The following is a 17156-nucleotide window of genomic DNA, read 5'->3' as shown; positions in this document are numbered from 1 at the left end:
GAAAACTAGCTGGGCACTGGCCTGGCCTTTCCTGCAGAGTCCTTCTAATGAACTGGACTCCACCCCCCCCACCCCCCCCCCCCCACCCCCCCCCCCGTGTCCTGGCAGGGTCCCTGTTCTGGGACTGCTCAGGCCACAGGGCTCCCCTCTTGCCCTCCCTGTCACCCCACGCCGGGCTGGAGGTGCCCAGAGGGCCGCCTGGGCACACGGCTCAGCCCCCAGGCCCCAGGCCCTTGGAGCAGCCCGGCATGAGCTCATCAGGTCAGAGGGGAGGGAGGCGGTGCCTGTTCTCCCACCTCAGTGGCCGCCCGCCTGGAAGCCTCTGGCGGTGGCTCAGGCTGATTCATTGGGCGGCTGGCAGCTCAAGTCCCGGAGCCACTGTCACATGGTGCCGTTAAGCCGCATCTCTCCTTGTCTGTAGTTTGCATAAATAAAAAAAATCCCTCCCACCTTCCTGCGGGACCAAAACGTCTCTGGGACTGCTGACGGGATCTGCATGGGGGGTCTGAACGTGGCCACTTCTCTCTCACCGAGGAGCCCAGGGCAGGGAGGGAGGGGCGTGCCGGACGGAACTTGCAACGCTGGTGAGCGAAGAAAGGGCAAGGTCAGGGTGCCGGGGGCCTGGATGCCTCCCGGCGGAGGACGGTGGGCGGCCTCACCCTTTGGGAGCCGGGAGGAGGGTGGCCGTCGCCTCCCGGAGGGGCAGCGGAGGAGACACAGTTGGTCCCTAGGCACTGTGCCCAGCACGTTGGCACAGACCGGGCTCCCCCAGCGACAAGGTTACACCAAGGGGAGCTTCGGCTGCCTGTCATCAGTGCTCTGGCCCGGCGTGTGTGCTGGTAACAAATGCCGAAGTTCTGTTCAGCCGGAGTAAGCAGGCCCTGGGGCCACTTTAGATCAGAGGGTGCAATTTAAAATCCTGCACAGCTTCCTGGAGGCCCCGCCGGGAGGCAGGAATCGGGGGTGTCAGCCTCACAGGGCAACAGCCTGTCATGTAGATGCTGACCAGGTGGGGAGACCTGCTTCTGGAACGGGGGGCGGTGGGGGCTGGCTAACCGCATCAGATGGTAATGTCAGCCTCAAGGGCAGGACGAGGGCACATCTGGCATCCCGTCTGAGGCCTCCCAGGAGACAGCATGCCTGTTTTTCCCCATCGTGACACATCCCGTATTAGCCCCCTGAGCCGGGTTGGGCCAGGTACAGGGACAGGGGCTCAAGGGGACTCCATGAGCTGGGGGCCCTGGGTCTAGAGGAGACTGGACCTGTGGTGCCCTCCAGACCCTGTCTGAGCCCCGGAAATGCTGACACACCCACGGCAAAGGGAGCTGTTTAGCCTGAGTCCTATCCGGGGTCCCAGCCTGCCTGGCCCCCCATCTGGATCTCAGGGCATCAGGTTAAAGGGGCACTGAGTCCTCCTGAGTGTCTACGGTATGTGGGGCCCTAATATGCTTTATCTCCTTTGGGGACTTGCCATGACCCTGGGCAGGGGGCACCCTAAACGGGAGTCCGGATGTTCACATTTAATATCCAGCTCCATGCTGGCACCTTGCCCCCGTCAGCGGGGCGTCCACCCCCGACATGGAAGAGAACGAGGGTGCCCAGTGAGGGACACCCTCTCCCCGTTTGCTCACTTCCAGTGGATGGTGATGTGTGAGAGTTTAGTGTGTCTGCCCAAGTGGATTTAGGGATAATATGATCTAGTTTTAAACAAATGAATCCCCCACAACAATCAAGTAGCTTCCGAAAGAGCCCTGTAAAGACACAGCCAGTAACACCAATAATCCACACGAGGTAAGGGACCACAGACGCGACCGTCCTCTCTCCTGATAGGTGCTCATCATCACCCACGGTGCACACCTGATGGGAAATCAGCCCCAAATATAAAAACTAAACAAAACCAAACTGTTTGAAACAACTCTGCCCCCGTCGTTACTGGTGAAGCTTTGCCCCAAGCGACTGGTGCCCTGAGACACAACTCAATAGAGCACGAAATCCTTATGGACAAGCAAGGTATCTAAAAACTAAGCTTTCAGAACGTGGAGACAAACCCCCGCAATGCTTTTCCCAGCGACGTTTAAAGTTATGTGCTTTTCAACTCAGTACTTTTTTGATATTTCCCTAAGCAATGATAAATATTTGGAAAGCTCTTTTAAAGTTTCTTGCATAATAGCATGAGACAAAAAACACCTACCACCAGGCAAACACTTATTTTTTTTCTGCCGCAGTAAAAATGGCAGAAACAATGAACAGAAAATGATCTGTCGACAAACCGAAAGGCATTTCTTTGTCAGCAAATACTGTCGGAAGATGTAGAGAAAACACTACCACAGATTGGAAGGATGTGTTAGCGCAAATTACCCAGTGTGGGAGGTTTACTGTGTGGTTTTTTACACATCTCAGCTTAAGGTATTTGCTTGGGTTCTGTTTCAATAATGAAATACACAAACCACTTTGTGTGTGTGTGTGTGTGTGTGTGTGTGTGTGTGTGAGAGAGAGAGAGAGAGAGAGAGAGAGAGAGAGAGTCAGGAAAGGAAAGACAGAGTAGAGAAGATATATGAATGCCTTGTTTCATAAGAACAATTGCACACAGGGAAAAGTGTCAGGCACCCGCTGATGGAACAGCTACTGAGAAAGGAATTTTTTAAAGGATTCTGGATGAGGAAAAAGTGTAGAGGGAGCTGTACCTACAACACTCATTGGCCTACCTTGTCAAACCACTGCAGGAAAGAACTAGAAGCCCAAGGGCACAGGAGCCCTCCGTGGTGTTAACTTTAAAAAAATCAAGATTTTCGGGGCACCTGGGTGGCTCAGTCAGTTAAGCCTGTGACTTCAGCTCAGGTCATGATCTCACGGTCCATAGGTTCGAGCCCCTCGTCGGGCTCTGTGCTGACAGCTCAGAGCCTGGAGCCTGCTTCTGATTCTGTGTCCCCCTCCCTCACTCATGCTCTGTCTGTCTCTCTCTCTCTCTCAAAAATAAATATTTAAAAAAAGTTAAACAAAAACCAAGGTTGTTCTAGTAAAGCAGAATCTTTATGATACTTGGTAATAAAATCGGGTGTGACCAGGAAAGTTTCCAGGCCACACAAACAATGGGAAAGGGCTGTTGTGAATTCCCCCTCTCTTTCCTCCTACCTTTCCCTCCTTCTTAAAGACTGGGGTGCTGACATTTCTTGAGGAGACGAGAGCTATCAGTTTTAGGCACTCAGTAAATTATTGAAAAAACAGATTCACCTTCCCTGGTGAACATCTTCCAGGGAAAGACGTTAAAACAAATGTTTGAAAATGTTTCCATGGACACGTGATTTTGTGGCTAACAATGTGACCCACAAAACCTACACATTAAAAAAAAAAAAGAACTTGGAAGCTGTCTGTTTTTAAAAGATTTAAATGTAATTTACCCACCGTAAAATTCATTCTTTTCAAGTGTATGATTCAGTGGTTTCTAGAACACCCAAAATGGTGCAACAATTACCACTCAATCCAGAATAACCTGTTTTTTAAACCCGTAGAGTTTTAAATTTTTTAATCTTATTTATTTTTTTAAGTAAACTCTCCCCCTAACATGGGGTTTGAACTCTTGACCCTGAAATCAAGAGTCACACGTTCTACTGACCGAGCCAGCCAGGTGCCTCTAAACCTGCAGAGTTTTAAAATGTAGAGTTTCCTTGGGTTTGGAACCCATTTATGAAGTATAAAGACACAGCACCTCTCCATTGGCTTGTAAAACCAACTAACTGATAACAGGGAAAACAGAAATAGAGCAGCTGGATTTTTATTAAGTCTTTGCCCAATTGGTGGATGGAGTTTAAAGATGAACATGATTGGGGCGCCTGGGTGGCTCAGTCGGTCGAGCGTCCGACATCGGCTCAGGTCATGATCTCGCGGTTCGTGGGTTCGAGCCCCGCGTCGGGCTCTGTGCCGACAGCTCGGAGCCTGGAGCCTGTTTCGGATTCTGTGTCTCCCTCTCTCTCTGTTCCTCCCCTGCTCGAGCTCTGTCTCTCTCTCTCAAAAACAAATAAAGATTAAAAAAAATAAAAAACCATGAATATGATGGTTTAGGAAGCCTAGCTAATGATGCCCTTTTCCCATTCAGCTCCCATATTTTTGTGACAGCCTCTAAAATCCAAAATTGAAATAAACTGCCCCGAGGGCCATGCCTTCAAATTGATGTTTTACAGTGTGAGATCAAGATTTTAGTAAATAAGAATTATAACAATTCAGTGTGATGACAGACGGTAGCTAGACTTACTGTGGTGACCATTTCTTATTGTACATCTATATCTAATCACTGCGTTGTATACCTGAAATGAATACAATTTTGTATGTCAGTTACTCTTCAGTTAAGTTTTTTTCATGTTTATTTATTTTTTAGAGAGAGAGAGAGAGCGAGCAAGAGAGTGCACATGTGTACACAAGCAAGGGAAGGGCAGAGAGAAAGGAAGAGAGAATCCCCAGCAGGCTCTGCACTGTCAGCACAGAGCCTGATGGGGGCCTCGAACTCATGAACCGCAAGATCATGACCTGAGCCGAAATCAAGAGTCAAACGTTCAACTGACTGAGCCACCCAGGCGCCCCAAATAAGATTCTTATCCCTGAAATAATCAGAGTGTTATTTTCCAAGAGTCAGGCCACATTATGCCCCTGCTAAAAGCCTTCCAATTTACATACCACACCTTGGATAAAGTTCAAACTCCCCACCCACCTGCTCCCATCTCTTATCCCTCAGGTTTTACCCCCTACCCCACTCGCCCAACTCTGGTCCAGCTAGTGCTGGAATAGCACTTGCTGATTGCTGCCTCAGGGCCCTTGCACGGCTGTTCCTTCTGCATTGCTCAAGCCTTCACTTCCTTGTCTTGGCTCCACTGTCTGCTCCTCAGGCAGCCAGCCCCTCCCTGACCTACTGATCTGGATTATCCACCACGTCCCCTCACTCACAGACATACTAATGATTTTTCTCTCTAGAACACATCACTACTGGCATTATACTGTATTATAACGGTTTATTTGATTATTGCTTTGTCTCTGTCAGTAGACTAGAGGCCCCCGAGCGGGGGAAATGGGATCTCATCTCTTCACAGATCTAGGCCCATCACCCAGATGGCCTCCTGGAGGGGGCAAGGGTTGCTCTGGGGCCGCCTGCCTCAACCGATCCTTGGGTCTCCCAGTCTGGGATGGTCACTGAGGGGGTGAACATCAGTACCTAAGTGACTTGGGACAAGTCTCTCCATTCTGTGTCACCATCTCCTCTCTGTGTAGTAGGACCGCTGGGCTCCCTAGGAGGTGCCCCTGGAGGACTGTACCGCGTCCTGGCCCCAGCAGCCTCCTCAGCCAGCAAGGTGCCTGCAGGCCCAGGTGCGGGGTGACAGGAAACCACCCTTTTCCGGGAGCCCCGACGTGCCTGAATCCTTGGTGCTGTGAAGACCGAAGTGAAGAAGCAGGCGTGGCTGTGGCGAGGGGTCTGGGCAAAGTTGTGGCCCGCGGGGGTGGGGTGGGGTGGGGTGGGGTGGGGGCCGCCTCTAGGATGGTGCCCCCCTGGTCCTCACGCAGGGCTATCTGCCGGGCGGCACCTGGCCTTCAGAGCCCCGTCCTTACCCTGACATGGAGGTCGAGGCGGAGTTGCGAACAGCCCAGGGGCACCGTGGGTGCCCAGGAAGGCCGCGACCCCGGGCTCCGGGGCGCCCCATCGAGGCGCCCCGGGGCCGAGAGGAGTTTATTGCCGGCAGGCGAAGGTCTGGGGGGAGGGGCCCGCGGCGGGGGCTCCGGGGGCTCCGGGGGGGGGGGGGCCGGGGCCTGGGGCCGGGGGCCCGGGGCGGGGTGCGGCGGCGCCCGGGGGCGGGTGGGGCGGGTCACGGTCAGGGTGCGGCGCCCGCCAGCAGCAACAACAGCGCCCCGGCCAGCAGGGGCAGCGACGGCGGGCCGGCGGCCGGGCCCGGGGGCGCGGCGTCGTTGGGGCCGGCAGAGGGCGGCAGGCCGCAGTCGGTGTAGGGCTCCAGGCAGGCGGCGAAGGCCATGACGTGCGCCACGAAGCTCTGCTCCTGCACGCCGTGCACCAGGTGCGCCTGCGGACCGCGCGCGAACACCGCCACGTCCTCGCCGCCGTGGGTCTCGGACTGCAGGGGCACCGCGGCCTGCTGCTGGTACGAGGGGTCCCCTGGGCGGAGGGCGGGGGGGGGGGGTCAGGGCCCGCCGGGCGGCCGGCGGCTCCCTCCCTCGAGTTCCCCCCAGACCGCCCGCCGCTGCACTCACCGCTCTGGCTGTCGCTGACGTTGGGCCGGGGGCCGTCCTTGAGCGCGAAGCCGCCGGGCCCGTTGCCGTACAGGATGGAGGTGTAGGTCTTGTTGTCATGGGCTTTGCTGGGGGCTAGGCCTGCAGGGAGGAGGGACCCGGTGATCGCCCTGACCGCAGCCAGGGGGCCTCCGCGGGCTACACCTAGCAAACCTAGGCACTTTGGGCCTCGCCGGCTTCATCCTCACAAGAACCCTACAAGGCGGTTGCTATCGTTGCCCCGTTTGACAGATGAGGAAAGGGAGAGTCGGAGCAATTTCTGCCACATAACTGAGGAAACCCTGCCACCCTCCTGGGCCTACCGAAAATGGAGCTGCCTCGAAGCGTGTAGCCACCAAAAGAGAAGACGTGGGAGTGGTCAGCGGTGACAAGGGTCAGAGTGTCCTTCTCGCTCGTGAGCTGGCTGGCCTTGTCGATGGCAGAATCGAACATGACGGCCTCCGTCAGTGCCAGATAAGCCCTGCCGTCGTGATGACCGTGGTCGATGCGGCCTCCTGCGGGCAGGGCGCGTGGAAGGTGGACGATGCCCGGCCCGCCCTGGCCATTCCCACTTCCGTGCTCCGCAAGGGGCTGCCTGCCACGCACCCTCCACAAACAGGTAGAAGCCCCGGGGGTTCCTCCTCAGCAGGTGCAGGGCCGCCTCCGTCATCTCCATCAGGGATGGGTCCCGGGTGTGGTTTCGGTGGACCTCGTATTTCGTGTCTCCTGGCTCAAAGAGGCCTGTGGGGAAGGGGGCCGGTGGTGACGGGTAGGCCGGGGAGTGGGTGTGAACATCTGGGCTCACGCTTGGCCCTCTGAGGACACGGGAGGCCAGGGCGGGAACGTGGGGGTGGCTGGGGTCATTACCCATGAGGTGTGTTACGGAGGGGTCCTGGGAAGCCTGAAGGAGCGCCTGGCGGTTCCACACGTACCGGGCACCCTGGGGGGGGGGGCGGGGAGGGTGCAGAGCCAGGCCTCAGTCCATAGCCCTCGGATCCGTGTCCCTCTCGTGCCCCGGGCACCTCTGGGCCCCCATCACCTGGTGCCTGGCCTGCCACTCCTGCACCAGGTTGCGCCCATCCAACCTGATTCCGTTCTGTGTGGCGTCACTAGGATACTCAGGGTCTGGGGTCCCCTTGGGAAACATGTACTTTCGGCCTCCGCCCAGGATCACCTGTAGCCAAAGGATTAGGCAGGTGGGCGTGGGGCCCGGCTGGCCCCTCGCTCCCTCCTCAGAGAGCCCCACGCTCCCCTTTCAGGTCTGTGGGTGTGGCCTGTCCCCGGCGGTCCCTCCTCCGCCACCTCGGGCCCCACCCCAAGCTCCGGGAGACCCTGCCAGGCCCCAGAGCTGAGGTCCTCAGTTGCCTGGGACTGTGGCCGGTGGAGACACGCCGCCCCACCCCCCCCCCCCCCCCGTCCCCCTGCTTGCCCTTTGCGGCTCACATCAATGTCCACGTTGGAGATGAGCTGCTGGGCGATGTCCTGGCACCCCTCCTTCCGGGCCTTGGCGGGCATGTCCGCGTCTGAGTACCAGTTGCGGTTGACCACGTGCGCGTAGGTGCCGGCTGGCGAGGCGTGCTGCACTTTTGTGGTGGTCACCACCCCCACGGACTTCCCTGAGGGTGGCCGAGCTCAGGGTGAGCCCCCGAGGTCTCTGATCCTGCCCCTGCCCGCTAAGCCGGCCCCAAGCCCACCTGCTTTCTTGGCCCGGTACATCACGGAGACGACCTCGTTGCCCTGCGTTGTGTTGCACCGGTCAAAGCGGGCAGCTGCACTCAGTCCAATGGTCTGGTAGTTGGCCTTGACCCCGCACAGGTAGGCTGTGGCTGTGCCTGCGCTATCTGGCACCTGTCTGTCCACGTTGTATGTCTGGGGACAGAGACACCCTCAGCTCCCCTCTGGCTCCATCAGATACCCGAGATCCTGACCCAAGCCCAGGGGCCCACCCTCACCACCCTGGTCCCCGAACTCCGGCCCCAAGCCTCCTGGGCCTTCCCTCCTGTCGCACTCCTGGGCACCCGCCCCCTTCTGGTGGGGAGCACCCCGAGGCCACCCAGCCCTTACCTTGGACAGAGCCACATACGGAAAGTGGTCCATGGCCAGGGGCGTCTCGGGTCCCAGTTTGTTATTAATTTGCCCCTTTAGGATCCGAGTGGCTGTCACCGTGGGCACCCCCATCCCTGAAGGAGCACACCTTGTCAGGCCCGAGTCCCCAGGGCTGGTCTGTGTCCACTGGCAGCCTTGGGGACGAGGGCTGTGGGAGCCACAGGGGGTGGACAGGCCTTGACACTCACCGTCCCCCAAGAAGAGAATGAGGTTCTTAGCAGCCATCTGGATGGGCTTCAGCTTCTTAGCGGCATCCAGGGCTTGGGCTGCCTGGCGGTTCCAGAAGGCTGGGTCCTCCTCCTCAACTGGCCAAGGGGAGAGTGGAAGCCAGGTCAGTCTTGGGGGAGTGTCCTCTACATGGGGGGCAGCCGGGAGGTGCCTCATTACCTGGGATGGTGCCAAGGGACAGCTGTGGCCTCAGGCCCAGCAGCAGAAGCAGCACCCAGGCTCCCTGCATGCCTGTGGGATGGTGGGAGGGCTGCAAGGCCAGGACTCCGGGGAGGCTGGGACCCTGGGGGAGCCAGAACGTGGGTACCAGCCGCAGTACAAGCCGCCCGGGGTGAAGTCAGGGGAGAACTTTGTTCCTGGTTGTAAAAGGCTCCATGTCCCTCCCATTGTCCCAGGTGGCCACGCTGACCCCGCCCCCGCCCTGTGACTTTAAGTCACGCTGGTAGAAGGCAAGTGGCAGGGCGTGGCTGGGCAAGCCTCAAGGCCGGGGTCCTGGAAAAGGCAGGTCTGTCCAGCACGGGATGGTCCCAGCAGTCTCCCTAGGGTGGGTGGGGTTGAGGGGGCACATCTCCTTTGGGTGAAAGGCACCCCGACGGGGGCCACTCCCGACCCTTGGCTCATACAGACTTGTGAGAGCACTGTTGCTCCTTCGTTCACCTCACTTGTTCAGTGTTTTCTGAGAGCCAGCTTTGGACAGGCTCGGTTCTGGGTGCTAAGGGAGGTGGGGTGTGAGGCACACAGCCTGGGCCAGGGGCCTGGGTTTGGCCTCCTGAGGCTGTGAGGCCCCAGGACATGGGCAAGGAGGCACGCGGGGGTGGCCTGGCTTCTGACCAGGACTGGTGTGGGCAGGTGGGGAGGGTGCTGGGCTCAGAGGGTGCCCAGGAGACTGGACCCAGAGTCCCTTGTGCTGTGGAAAAGGGTGGGGCTAGTGGTGACAGAGTGGAGCCTCATTTCTGTGTCCAATTACGGGCCAGCCTTGTGGGGCTCTCGCGTGTGCGTGCATGTGTGTGGGGCAGGCAGGGGTGGGGACCCAGTGTACGTGAGGCTGACCTCTGCTCCCTTGGACAGGCAGAGAGGACCCAGGGGTGAGTTTCTTCTCTCCATGGGCCACGAATACCCACAGGTATGGCATCTGATAAGGAACAAAGAGGTTTCCGTGACCAGACCGGTTCAAAAGCATTCCTCCAATCCAGCGACCGCACGTCTGGGTGTACATCCAAAAGATTTGAAAGCAAGGTCTGGAAGAGAGATTTGCACCCCCATGTTCATAGCTGCCTTGTTCACAGTAGCGAAAAGGTGGAAGCAATTCAAGTGTCTATCATGAGATGAACGTATAAACAAGACGTTGTCCGTCCACGTAAGGGGATATTATTCAGCCTTAAAAAGGAAGGGAATCCTGTCACACGCTGCAACATGGATGAGCCCTCAGGGTATGATGCTAAGTGAAATAGGCCAGTCACTGAAGGGCAAACGCTGTGTGATTCTACTTAGACGAGGCATCTCAAGTCGTCAAATGCATAGAACTGGTTGCCAGGGCCCAGGAGGAGGAGGCCGGCGGGGGGAGGAGGTGTTTAGTGGGAACAGAGTTTCAGTTTTGAAGATGGAAACCTCCCAGAGAGCTGCTGTCCGACAGCCACAGCCGGCATTCACTCTACTGAGCCAGGCACTTACAAGTGGTTACGATGGTAAATTTTGTGCTGTGCTTTTCCCCCACCATTAAAAAAAAATTGGGGGGCACCTGGGTGGCTCAGTCAGTTGAGCAGGACAGACTTCGGCTCAGGTCACGATCGTTGAGTTTGAGCCCCGCATCTGGCTCGACGCTGTCCGCTCAGAGCCCGCTTTGGATCCTCTGTCCCCCTTTCTCTCTGCCCCTCCCTCGCTTGTGTGAGCTCTCTCTCTCTCTCTCTTAAAAATAAACCTTAAACATTTTTTTTTTTTTCGAAGAAGAAGAAAAACCTTCCTCCCAACTCTGCCCACCCCAGTGGACCACGGTAGCTCCGTTTTGCGCTCTGGCCTCCTCACCACCTGAGCCACGTGGCTGGTCCCCAAAACCAGGGACCAAGCATCTGGCCAAGCTCCTGGCCGCCAGCATCTCCCTACCCAGCCCCCACCTCTCAAGCAGAGCTTTCCTGGGGCCGCCTCCACACTGACCTGGCTGTCCTCTACATCTGAGGAGAGCTAGCGCCTTGGGAGGCATCCTTCCTGGCCTCTGAAGTGTCCCCGTAGCTCCTCTGTCCCCTGCATCATCTTGCTGTGCTAGGGAAATTCTTGGCTAAAGGTCGGGGGAGACTAACCCCTGGGCAGGTCCTTAAGTAATTAATTGGTTCTTTTTACCAGGCTGTAGGTGAAAGGTTTATTATTCCAAGATTAGTCTTCCAGTGAATTCCCCATCCCCGTTATCAATTGGAATTTTTGACATAACTGTAGATTCGCCTGCAGTTGTAAGAAATAATACAGAGAATCCTTGGATGCCGCCGAATTTCCCCCAGGTGGCACAAAGTCACAGATTCTCAGATATCTATTCGGAGTTCCCCTGTTTTGCATGAACTCCTTCGTGTGGGCATGTAGGTTCCATACCATCTTGTCCCATGCGTGGGTTCATGTAGACACCACTACAGTTAAGATACCGAACAGCTCCAACCCCGGAGATTGGAACAGATCCCTTTATAACCACCTTACCTCCCTCCCACACCCCTGCTCAGTCCCTAACCCCTCTCCTGCGTTTCTAAAATTTTGTCATCTCAAATTGTTAGGGAAGAATCTGTTATAAGACGGCCGACAGGACTGACGGGAATTTCTGTCCCTGCCCGAAGACTCCCCTTCCTGGTTCTTCTTCCTGCCAAATTACTACTAATGCTGAATGCAGAAATAACAGACTCTAAATTGTCCCCCATGCTTACGCTCAGGACTCAGACCTCTGGAGAGTGATCTCCTCTGAGCCCGCTGGTGTGAAATAAACCTCCTGCCTTCCAAGATCTCCGGGTGCTGTTTGGTTCTTCCGCCAGGTGATCCAGACCAGGTTCTGTGACAAAATAAGTTACATGAATGGAATCAGATAGTCTTTTGGGGTTGGCTTCCCCCCACCCCCCTCAGGACAGTTCCCTAGAAACTCATCGAAGCATATCAATAGTTGACTCCTTTGTGTCACTGAGTGTATTCTGTAGGATGGGTTGACCACAGTGTTTAGATGTGTGAACATCTAAGGACAGACATCTGGGCTGACTCCAGTTTGAGCTATTATACGTAAAGCTGCTATGAATATTCATTCAGGTTTTGGGGGAACATACGTTTTCATTTCTCTGTAATAAATCCCCAGGACCGTGACCATAAGCCCTTCCTAGGATGACATTAGGTAATCCTCATTTGTGATCAGCTCTTGTTTCTTTCTTTTTTTTTTTTTTTTTTTTAACGTTTATTTATTATTGAGAGAAAGAGAGAGAGCATGAGCAGAGGCGGGGCAGAGAGAGAGGGAGACACAGAATCCGAAGCAGGCTCCAGGCTCTGAGCTGCCAGCACAGAGCCCGACGCGGGGCTCGAACTCACAGACGATGAGATCATGACCTGAGATGAAGTCGGACGCTCAGCCGACGGAGTCACCCAGGCGCCTCAGCTCTCGTTTCTTGTGAACTTTGTCACGTGCCTGAGCGGGACTGGAGACGGAACATATACCGCATGTCACGGGCAGTAAACAAAGTATGTTTGTCCACATTCGAAGCTTGCAGCTATGACCCGGCTGTGCGGGGCCACCAGGAAGGCCACGCGGGAAGGCACCTTTGGGCCTGAATCACCTGTGATGACATCTGGTTATAGTCCTTCCTCTGCGGCCCAGGATGACAAATCAGCAGGCAGCAAGCTCTTTCTGGTCTTTCTGGGTGTGGAGCAGGACATAATGCCTCTTGGGGCGCCTGGGCGGCTCCGTCGGTTAAACGTCTGACTCCTGACTTCAGCTCAGGTCGTGATCTCGTGGTTTGTGAGATCGAGCCCCGTGTCGGGCTCTGTGCTGTCAGCACACAGCCTGCTTGGCATTCTCTCTCCTTCTCTCTTTCTGCCCCTCCCACACTAGTGCCCTCCCCCCGACCCCCGAAAAAAACCTAAATAAATAAACATTAAAAAAAGAGAGAGATAACGCCTCTTGGGTAATTGTTAGCTCAGGCTGGGAGTTGCCTCGCTTTGTGCAGCCGGCAGTCTGGTTGTCCTGGTGTGTCTGCTCCCTGGGAAGGAAGGGCCTGTCCTGAAGGGCCCCATCTGGAGCCCTGGCACCCTCCACCGTTACCCTCATCTACCACCGGTGGCTGTTCAGGGTGTTTCCCGGCCCCCGGCACAGGGCGTGGGTAGGCACCCAGGGTGATGCTGAGCCTGCCTACCCTGTAGCAGCTGCCGCTGCCCCACGGAGGAATGGCTCCTTCCTGCCTCCTGCCCTCCTGGTCTCACCGTGACACCACCCCTAGGAGATGTAGTGACGGCCCTGCCACTCAGGGGGGGCATGGCAGGAGCCGGGAATGACTGTTGATCACCAAAAGACAACACCCCTCAGCATGATGGGGAACACTTTGGGGGAAACCGAGGCATCTCTTTCTAGGGGCAGTGTCTCCCATTTGAACCTCCCACCAGCCCTGTCGAAACAGTAGGAGTGTCCCCATTCAGGCGGGGATGCTGGAAGCGAACACAAGTTGTATTTTGCCCTCATTTCATGGGCAGACCTCCTGGGATCAGGGGGTACCAAGCCTCCTAAAGCCACCTGGGAGTCTGGCAGGCAGGAGGGAGGGCACCGGGTGAGGGCAGAGATGTTAGCCCCTCCCAGCCACAGTGGCACTGCACCTCTGATGACGTGTCTCCCTCTCTGGCCAGGCCTGCCTGTGCAGTTCTGGGGCTAGGAGAGGAGGCTGGCCCGCCTGCCTCTCCTCCTGGCCTGAGCAGGGGGCCATCAAGAAAGTCACGGGGACCATGCTGCTCATGGAGCAATTAGCTGCATCGTGGCCTGGGGAGCTGATGGACCAGGAAGGAGCACTCAGCTGAGAGCAGCGGCCATGGCCAGGGTCCCGGGCTCAATGAAAGAGTTCTTAGGGGGTCACGTGAAAAGCACTGGCAGCAGGGGAGGGAGAACCCCTTGCCTTTCTGTGGTTTGTGTGTCTGTGGTCCCTGTTCCAGGTTCAAGAGACTTAGGCTCTGCCCTTCCCCAGGAGCAGATGGGCACTGACTGGAGAATGGCCCCAGCAGGGGCCACTTTGGGCCCTGGGGGCCTTTGGAAGGAACCAGAGACAGCACAGACCTTGGGGGCATCCCCGGGACCGTGGAGGGGAAAAGTTTGCCGAGATATGTTCTGGGGCTCAGCAAAACTGAGTGCATCTAAGGCTGAGCTAAGCGCATGCTGGGGTACACTTGGGAACCCCAGGGATTACACCATACCAAGTCACTTGCCCTCACGCTGGGAACTGTGACCCGCACAAGGTCAGCACCAGCTTGGTGTCAGGGGTCAGAGAGAGGTGGCAAAGCCCAAAGGAAGGCCCCAGAAGACAACTGTTAATAGAGGGAGCCCATTATACCAGCCTTGGAAACTGAGGCTCAGGAGGTGAAGCCCTCAGATGCTCATGGGGCCATTGCAGCTGTCCTCGCCGCACTGGCTCGAGGTCTCAGTGAGGGTCCTGGAGGCAAAAACCAGAAGCTGGGCAGCTACTAGTTGTTTAAAGGAGACCGTTCTATTCAGTAAATCTCTTGAGCACTGACCACATGAAGTCATCCTGGAGACCTAGAGGGGTCAAATCAGACCCAATCAGCGAGGGGCTTCCTGTCCAGAGGTGGCGGGGCGGGGGGTGGTATGTAAACTTGAGCTATATTCCTGGACGCTGTCCCAGGGGAAGAACTGAGGTTCCCCTGGCCAGCGTCAGACCACCCTGGAGAGGAGCGGGAAGTAATGCTGGGGGATCCGGGCAGGAGAGAAGCCGGGATACAATCCCCACTGACAGACTGGAGGATTGGTGCCCGGCTGGGCCTCAGGAAGGCGGAGGAGGGCGTGAAGAGGAGGGGGCGGCTGGGCTGAGGTCAGCCTCCAGGGTGCTGCTGGAGGGGGTGGGGGAAGCACAGGCAGAGGCAGGTGGAGGAGTTACTGGCGCAGGAAAGCTGGTGATCACGGTGGAGGAGAGACTCTGGGACCTGGTGTGGCTTTCTGCACTTTGGCCCGAGGGATCCGCCCTCTCCTCCGTGCCCGCCCTCCTTGCTGGCTCCCTCCGGGCAAAGCCCCCTCGAAACAGCCCCTCCCCAAATCCCTCTTCTGCAGTGGCCATTTTTCTGCCAGCCTCGCCGAGCTCCCTTTCCTCCTCCTGCTGGACAGCCTCTTCACACGGGATGACAGCAAAAAGGTGTTCGACTGATGCAGAATAAACCGCGTTACAGACCCCCAGGTTGGCAAAGACCAAAGGGTCCAACTGCAGCGAGTCGGGGCCTGGGCTGGGTCTCCAGCACTTAGCATGGGTGTCCTTCAGTGCTTAACCTCGCCCGAGCCTTAATTTCCTCCTCTGCGAAATGGAAAAATATAATTAGCACTGATGTCATAGGGCTGTGAGCACAGGGCCGTGGGACAGAGGCAATCCTGGAGTGGGGGAGGAGGGAGCTGAAACCCTAATCGTTGAAAAGAGGCAGGTCAGGTCTTGAACGTTATCAAAGCTGAGCGTTTGAAAGCCAACGGGCCGAATGTTGGGCAAAGTGGCTTATTCCTAGAAAACAAGTATTACAAAATTCCTAATTAAGGTCTGTGTAGGCAAGGCCTCCTTCTGGGCCATTCTACCTACCTGGGTGGGAGGAATATTTAGGCACGGCCCTTCTTTGGGGGAACTTGGGTCACATATTTGTGGGGGTGGGATGGGGTACAGATAAGGGGACCGACCATCCACCAGCAGGGCAGGAAACATCACCACATCCCCCTCCCCTATGGTTCCCCGGGGTCTCAGCCTGCCCCAGGGTGGGGGTGCAGGAGTGGGCTGGCCGAGTGGGCCGAGGTCAGGCCTCTCCTCTGCCCTGTGGTGGCAGCGGTGGCAAGGGCAGGGTGGGCGGGCAGGTGGCTGTTCCTTGAGCCATGGCTCAAGGTCATTCTTCTTAGGGTGATGCAGGAAAGACACGTCCATGGCTGACAGGTGATTTGGTCGTGGATATACAATGGGAGGGAAAGAAAGCTCACTCCTCTAACTGTATGCAGTATTGTAACTCTGAGTTTTGTATCCTAAGAAGCAGGACAGTCTTATCCTAAGAGCACCTTGGCTAGTTGGCAAAATCTACTAAGGTGAAATATATGAGGGCAGGCATGTACCTCCGTTTCTGTTGCCTCTACAACATTTAGCTAAAGGCTTTCCAGAACCGAGCAGTGAACGATCTGTGAACATTACACAACGCCATTCACAAAACCGTTTGAGGCAAACAACTTTAAGTAAAATAAACGATTTAAATGGACTTCCCCCCTAAAATTGCTTTCTATATATTAAAAAAAAAATCCCCAAACCATAAAAACTCAAAAAAAGGTTCAAAGAGATTTGCAGTAGGTTTTAAATTTGTAACCTCAGTTATGTGCAAATTCAAAGTCATCATTCCAAGTGCTTAAAGTACCCTCCCCCCCATCTCCAGAATCTTCTTTATTGCCGTGAAAGGGGTCTTTCTCCTCCTTCCATTCACCGGGGCTTACATCTTTCACCTACTTCAAAACCCCCTCTCAACTCTAATCGACCCTGAAATCTGTGATTTGACCCGTGCACTGGGCCTGTGTGGTCAGTGCCCAGCCCGGGCCCAAGGTCAGCCCTCCTGAGGAGCCACCACGCAGGGCCCGCAGCCTTCCTTCCCATCAGCATTTCTGTCTCTCCCCTTGGCCTGACTGATGGCAGGCGGCTTCTGGGCTGGCTCGCTGCCCAGGGCCTAGCTTCTCAACCTGGACACCTTGACCTTGGCTCAGACATGGAGCCAACACGGTCCCTAGTGGCTCCACTGAGGCAACTGAGACCTGTCGCGACCCAGACTGCCACCTGAGTCTTGAGTAGAAGCCTTGGGTGGCATTTGAACTCACTGGGAGTATCAGGCAACCTGTTGGCAGGAATTTTATCTTAGTGACGGGAATGATGGACTGTTTAACATCCCTGTTGCTGAATGTACAAAAAGCCTTTTAAACCAGTTGTAGATCCATTCTTGCTACGGAAAGTATTTTTTTTTGGGGGGGGGGGTGGTCTGTTTTTGTTTTTATTCTTATCCAAGTTACATGTGAATACAGTTTTAAACTATCAAATAGATCTCTAAGGTTTGTTGCAACAAAACAAAAAACAGTTCTCGGTCTCTCTCCCTCCATTTTTCCACCTCAGAGGCAGCCACCTTCCCCTCTCTTGGCTTTCTGTGTTGACATTTACCACTGTTTCTAAATGACTTACTTCTTCAGTTTTTTAACTTTAAGCTCCGTGGACATATTCTATTGATATTCTGTTCTCGGTTGTATAACAACCATCTGTTCTCGGTTGTATAACAACCATCCCCAAACAACCTTAAACAACATTTATTGGTCACAGATCTGCAATCTGGGCAGGGCTTGG

The 17156-nt window shown here is 55.8% G+C and overlaps 1 protein-coding gene and 1 long non-coding RNA gene across 2 annotated transcripts; both read right to left on the bottom strand.

The window, feature by feature from the left end:
- Window positions 1–3756: 3756 nt before the first annotated feature.
- LOC128314149 (uncharacterized) lies at window positions 3757–5789 on the bottom strand. Its single transcript, XR_008295635.1, has 2 exons — window positions 4246–5789; window positions 3757–4002 (listed from the first exon to the last, which is right to left on the bottom strand). It is a non-coding gene; the product is annotated as an uncharacterized LOC128314149 (long non-coding RNA).
- A 41-nt stretch (window positions 5790–5830) lies between these two features.
- LOC106975884 (intestinal-type alkaline phosphatase) lies at window positions 5831–8950 on the bottom strand. Its single transcript, XM_027056323.2, has 11 exons — window positions 8758–8950; window positions 8559–8675; window positions 8329–8444; window positions 7959–8133; window positions 7708–7880; window positions 7304–7438; window positions 7132–7204; window positions 6871–7005; window positions 6588–6779; window positions 6247–6366; window positions 5831–6151 (listed from the first exon to the last, which is right to left on the bottom strand). Exons 1-11 carry the CDS (start codon window positions 8825–8827, stop codon window positions 5853–5855), a joined length of 1605 nt encoding a protein of 534 aa, XP_026912124.2. The 5' UTR covers window positions 8828–8950; the 3' UTR covers window positions 5831–5852.
- Window positions 8951–17156: the final 8206 nt, after the last annotated feature.

The sequence above is a fragment of the Acinonyx jubatus genome, chromosome C1 (genome assembly GCF_027475565.1).
Source record: "Acinonyx jubatus isolate Ajub_Pintada_27869175 chromosome C1, VMU_Ajub_asm_v1.0, whole genome shotgun sequence".
In the NCBI taxonomy this organism is placed as follows: Eukaryota; Metazoa; Chordata; class Mammalia; order Carnivora; family Felidae; genus Acinonyx; species Acinonyx jubatus.
This window is presented reverse-complemented; position numbering and strand designations above follow the sequence as displayed.

Excerpts from the sequence above, each read along its gene's own strand:
- LOC106975884 (XM_027056323.2), bottom strand. The coding sequence starts at position 8,827 with ATGCAGGGAGCCTGGGTGCTGCTTCTGCTGCTGGGCCTGAGGCCACAG. Across the intron at positions 7,205-7,303 it reads AGTGGCAGGCCAGGCACCAG|GGTGCCCGGTACGTGTGGAA; the intron begins GTGATGGGGGCC and ends CCCCCCCCCCAG. Across the intron at positions 6,780-6,870 it reads CTTCTACCTGTTTGTGGAGG|GAGGCCGCATCGACCACGGT; the intron begins GTGCGTGGCAGG and ends CCCTGCCCGCAG.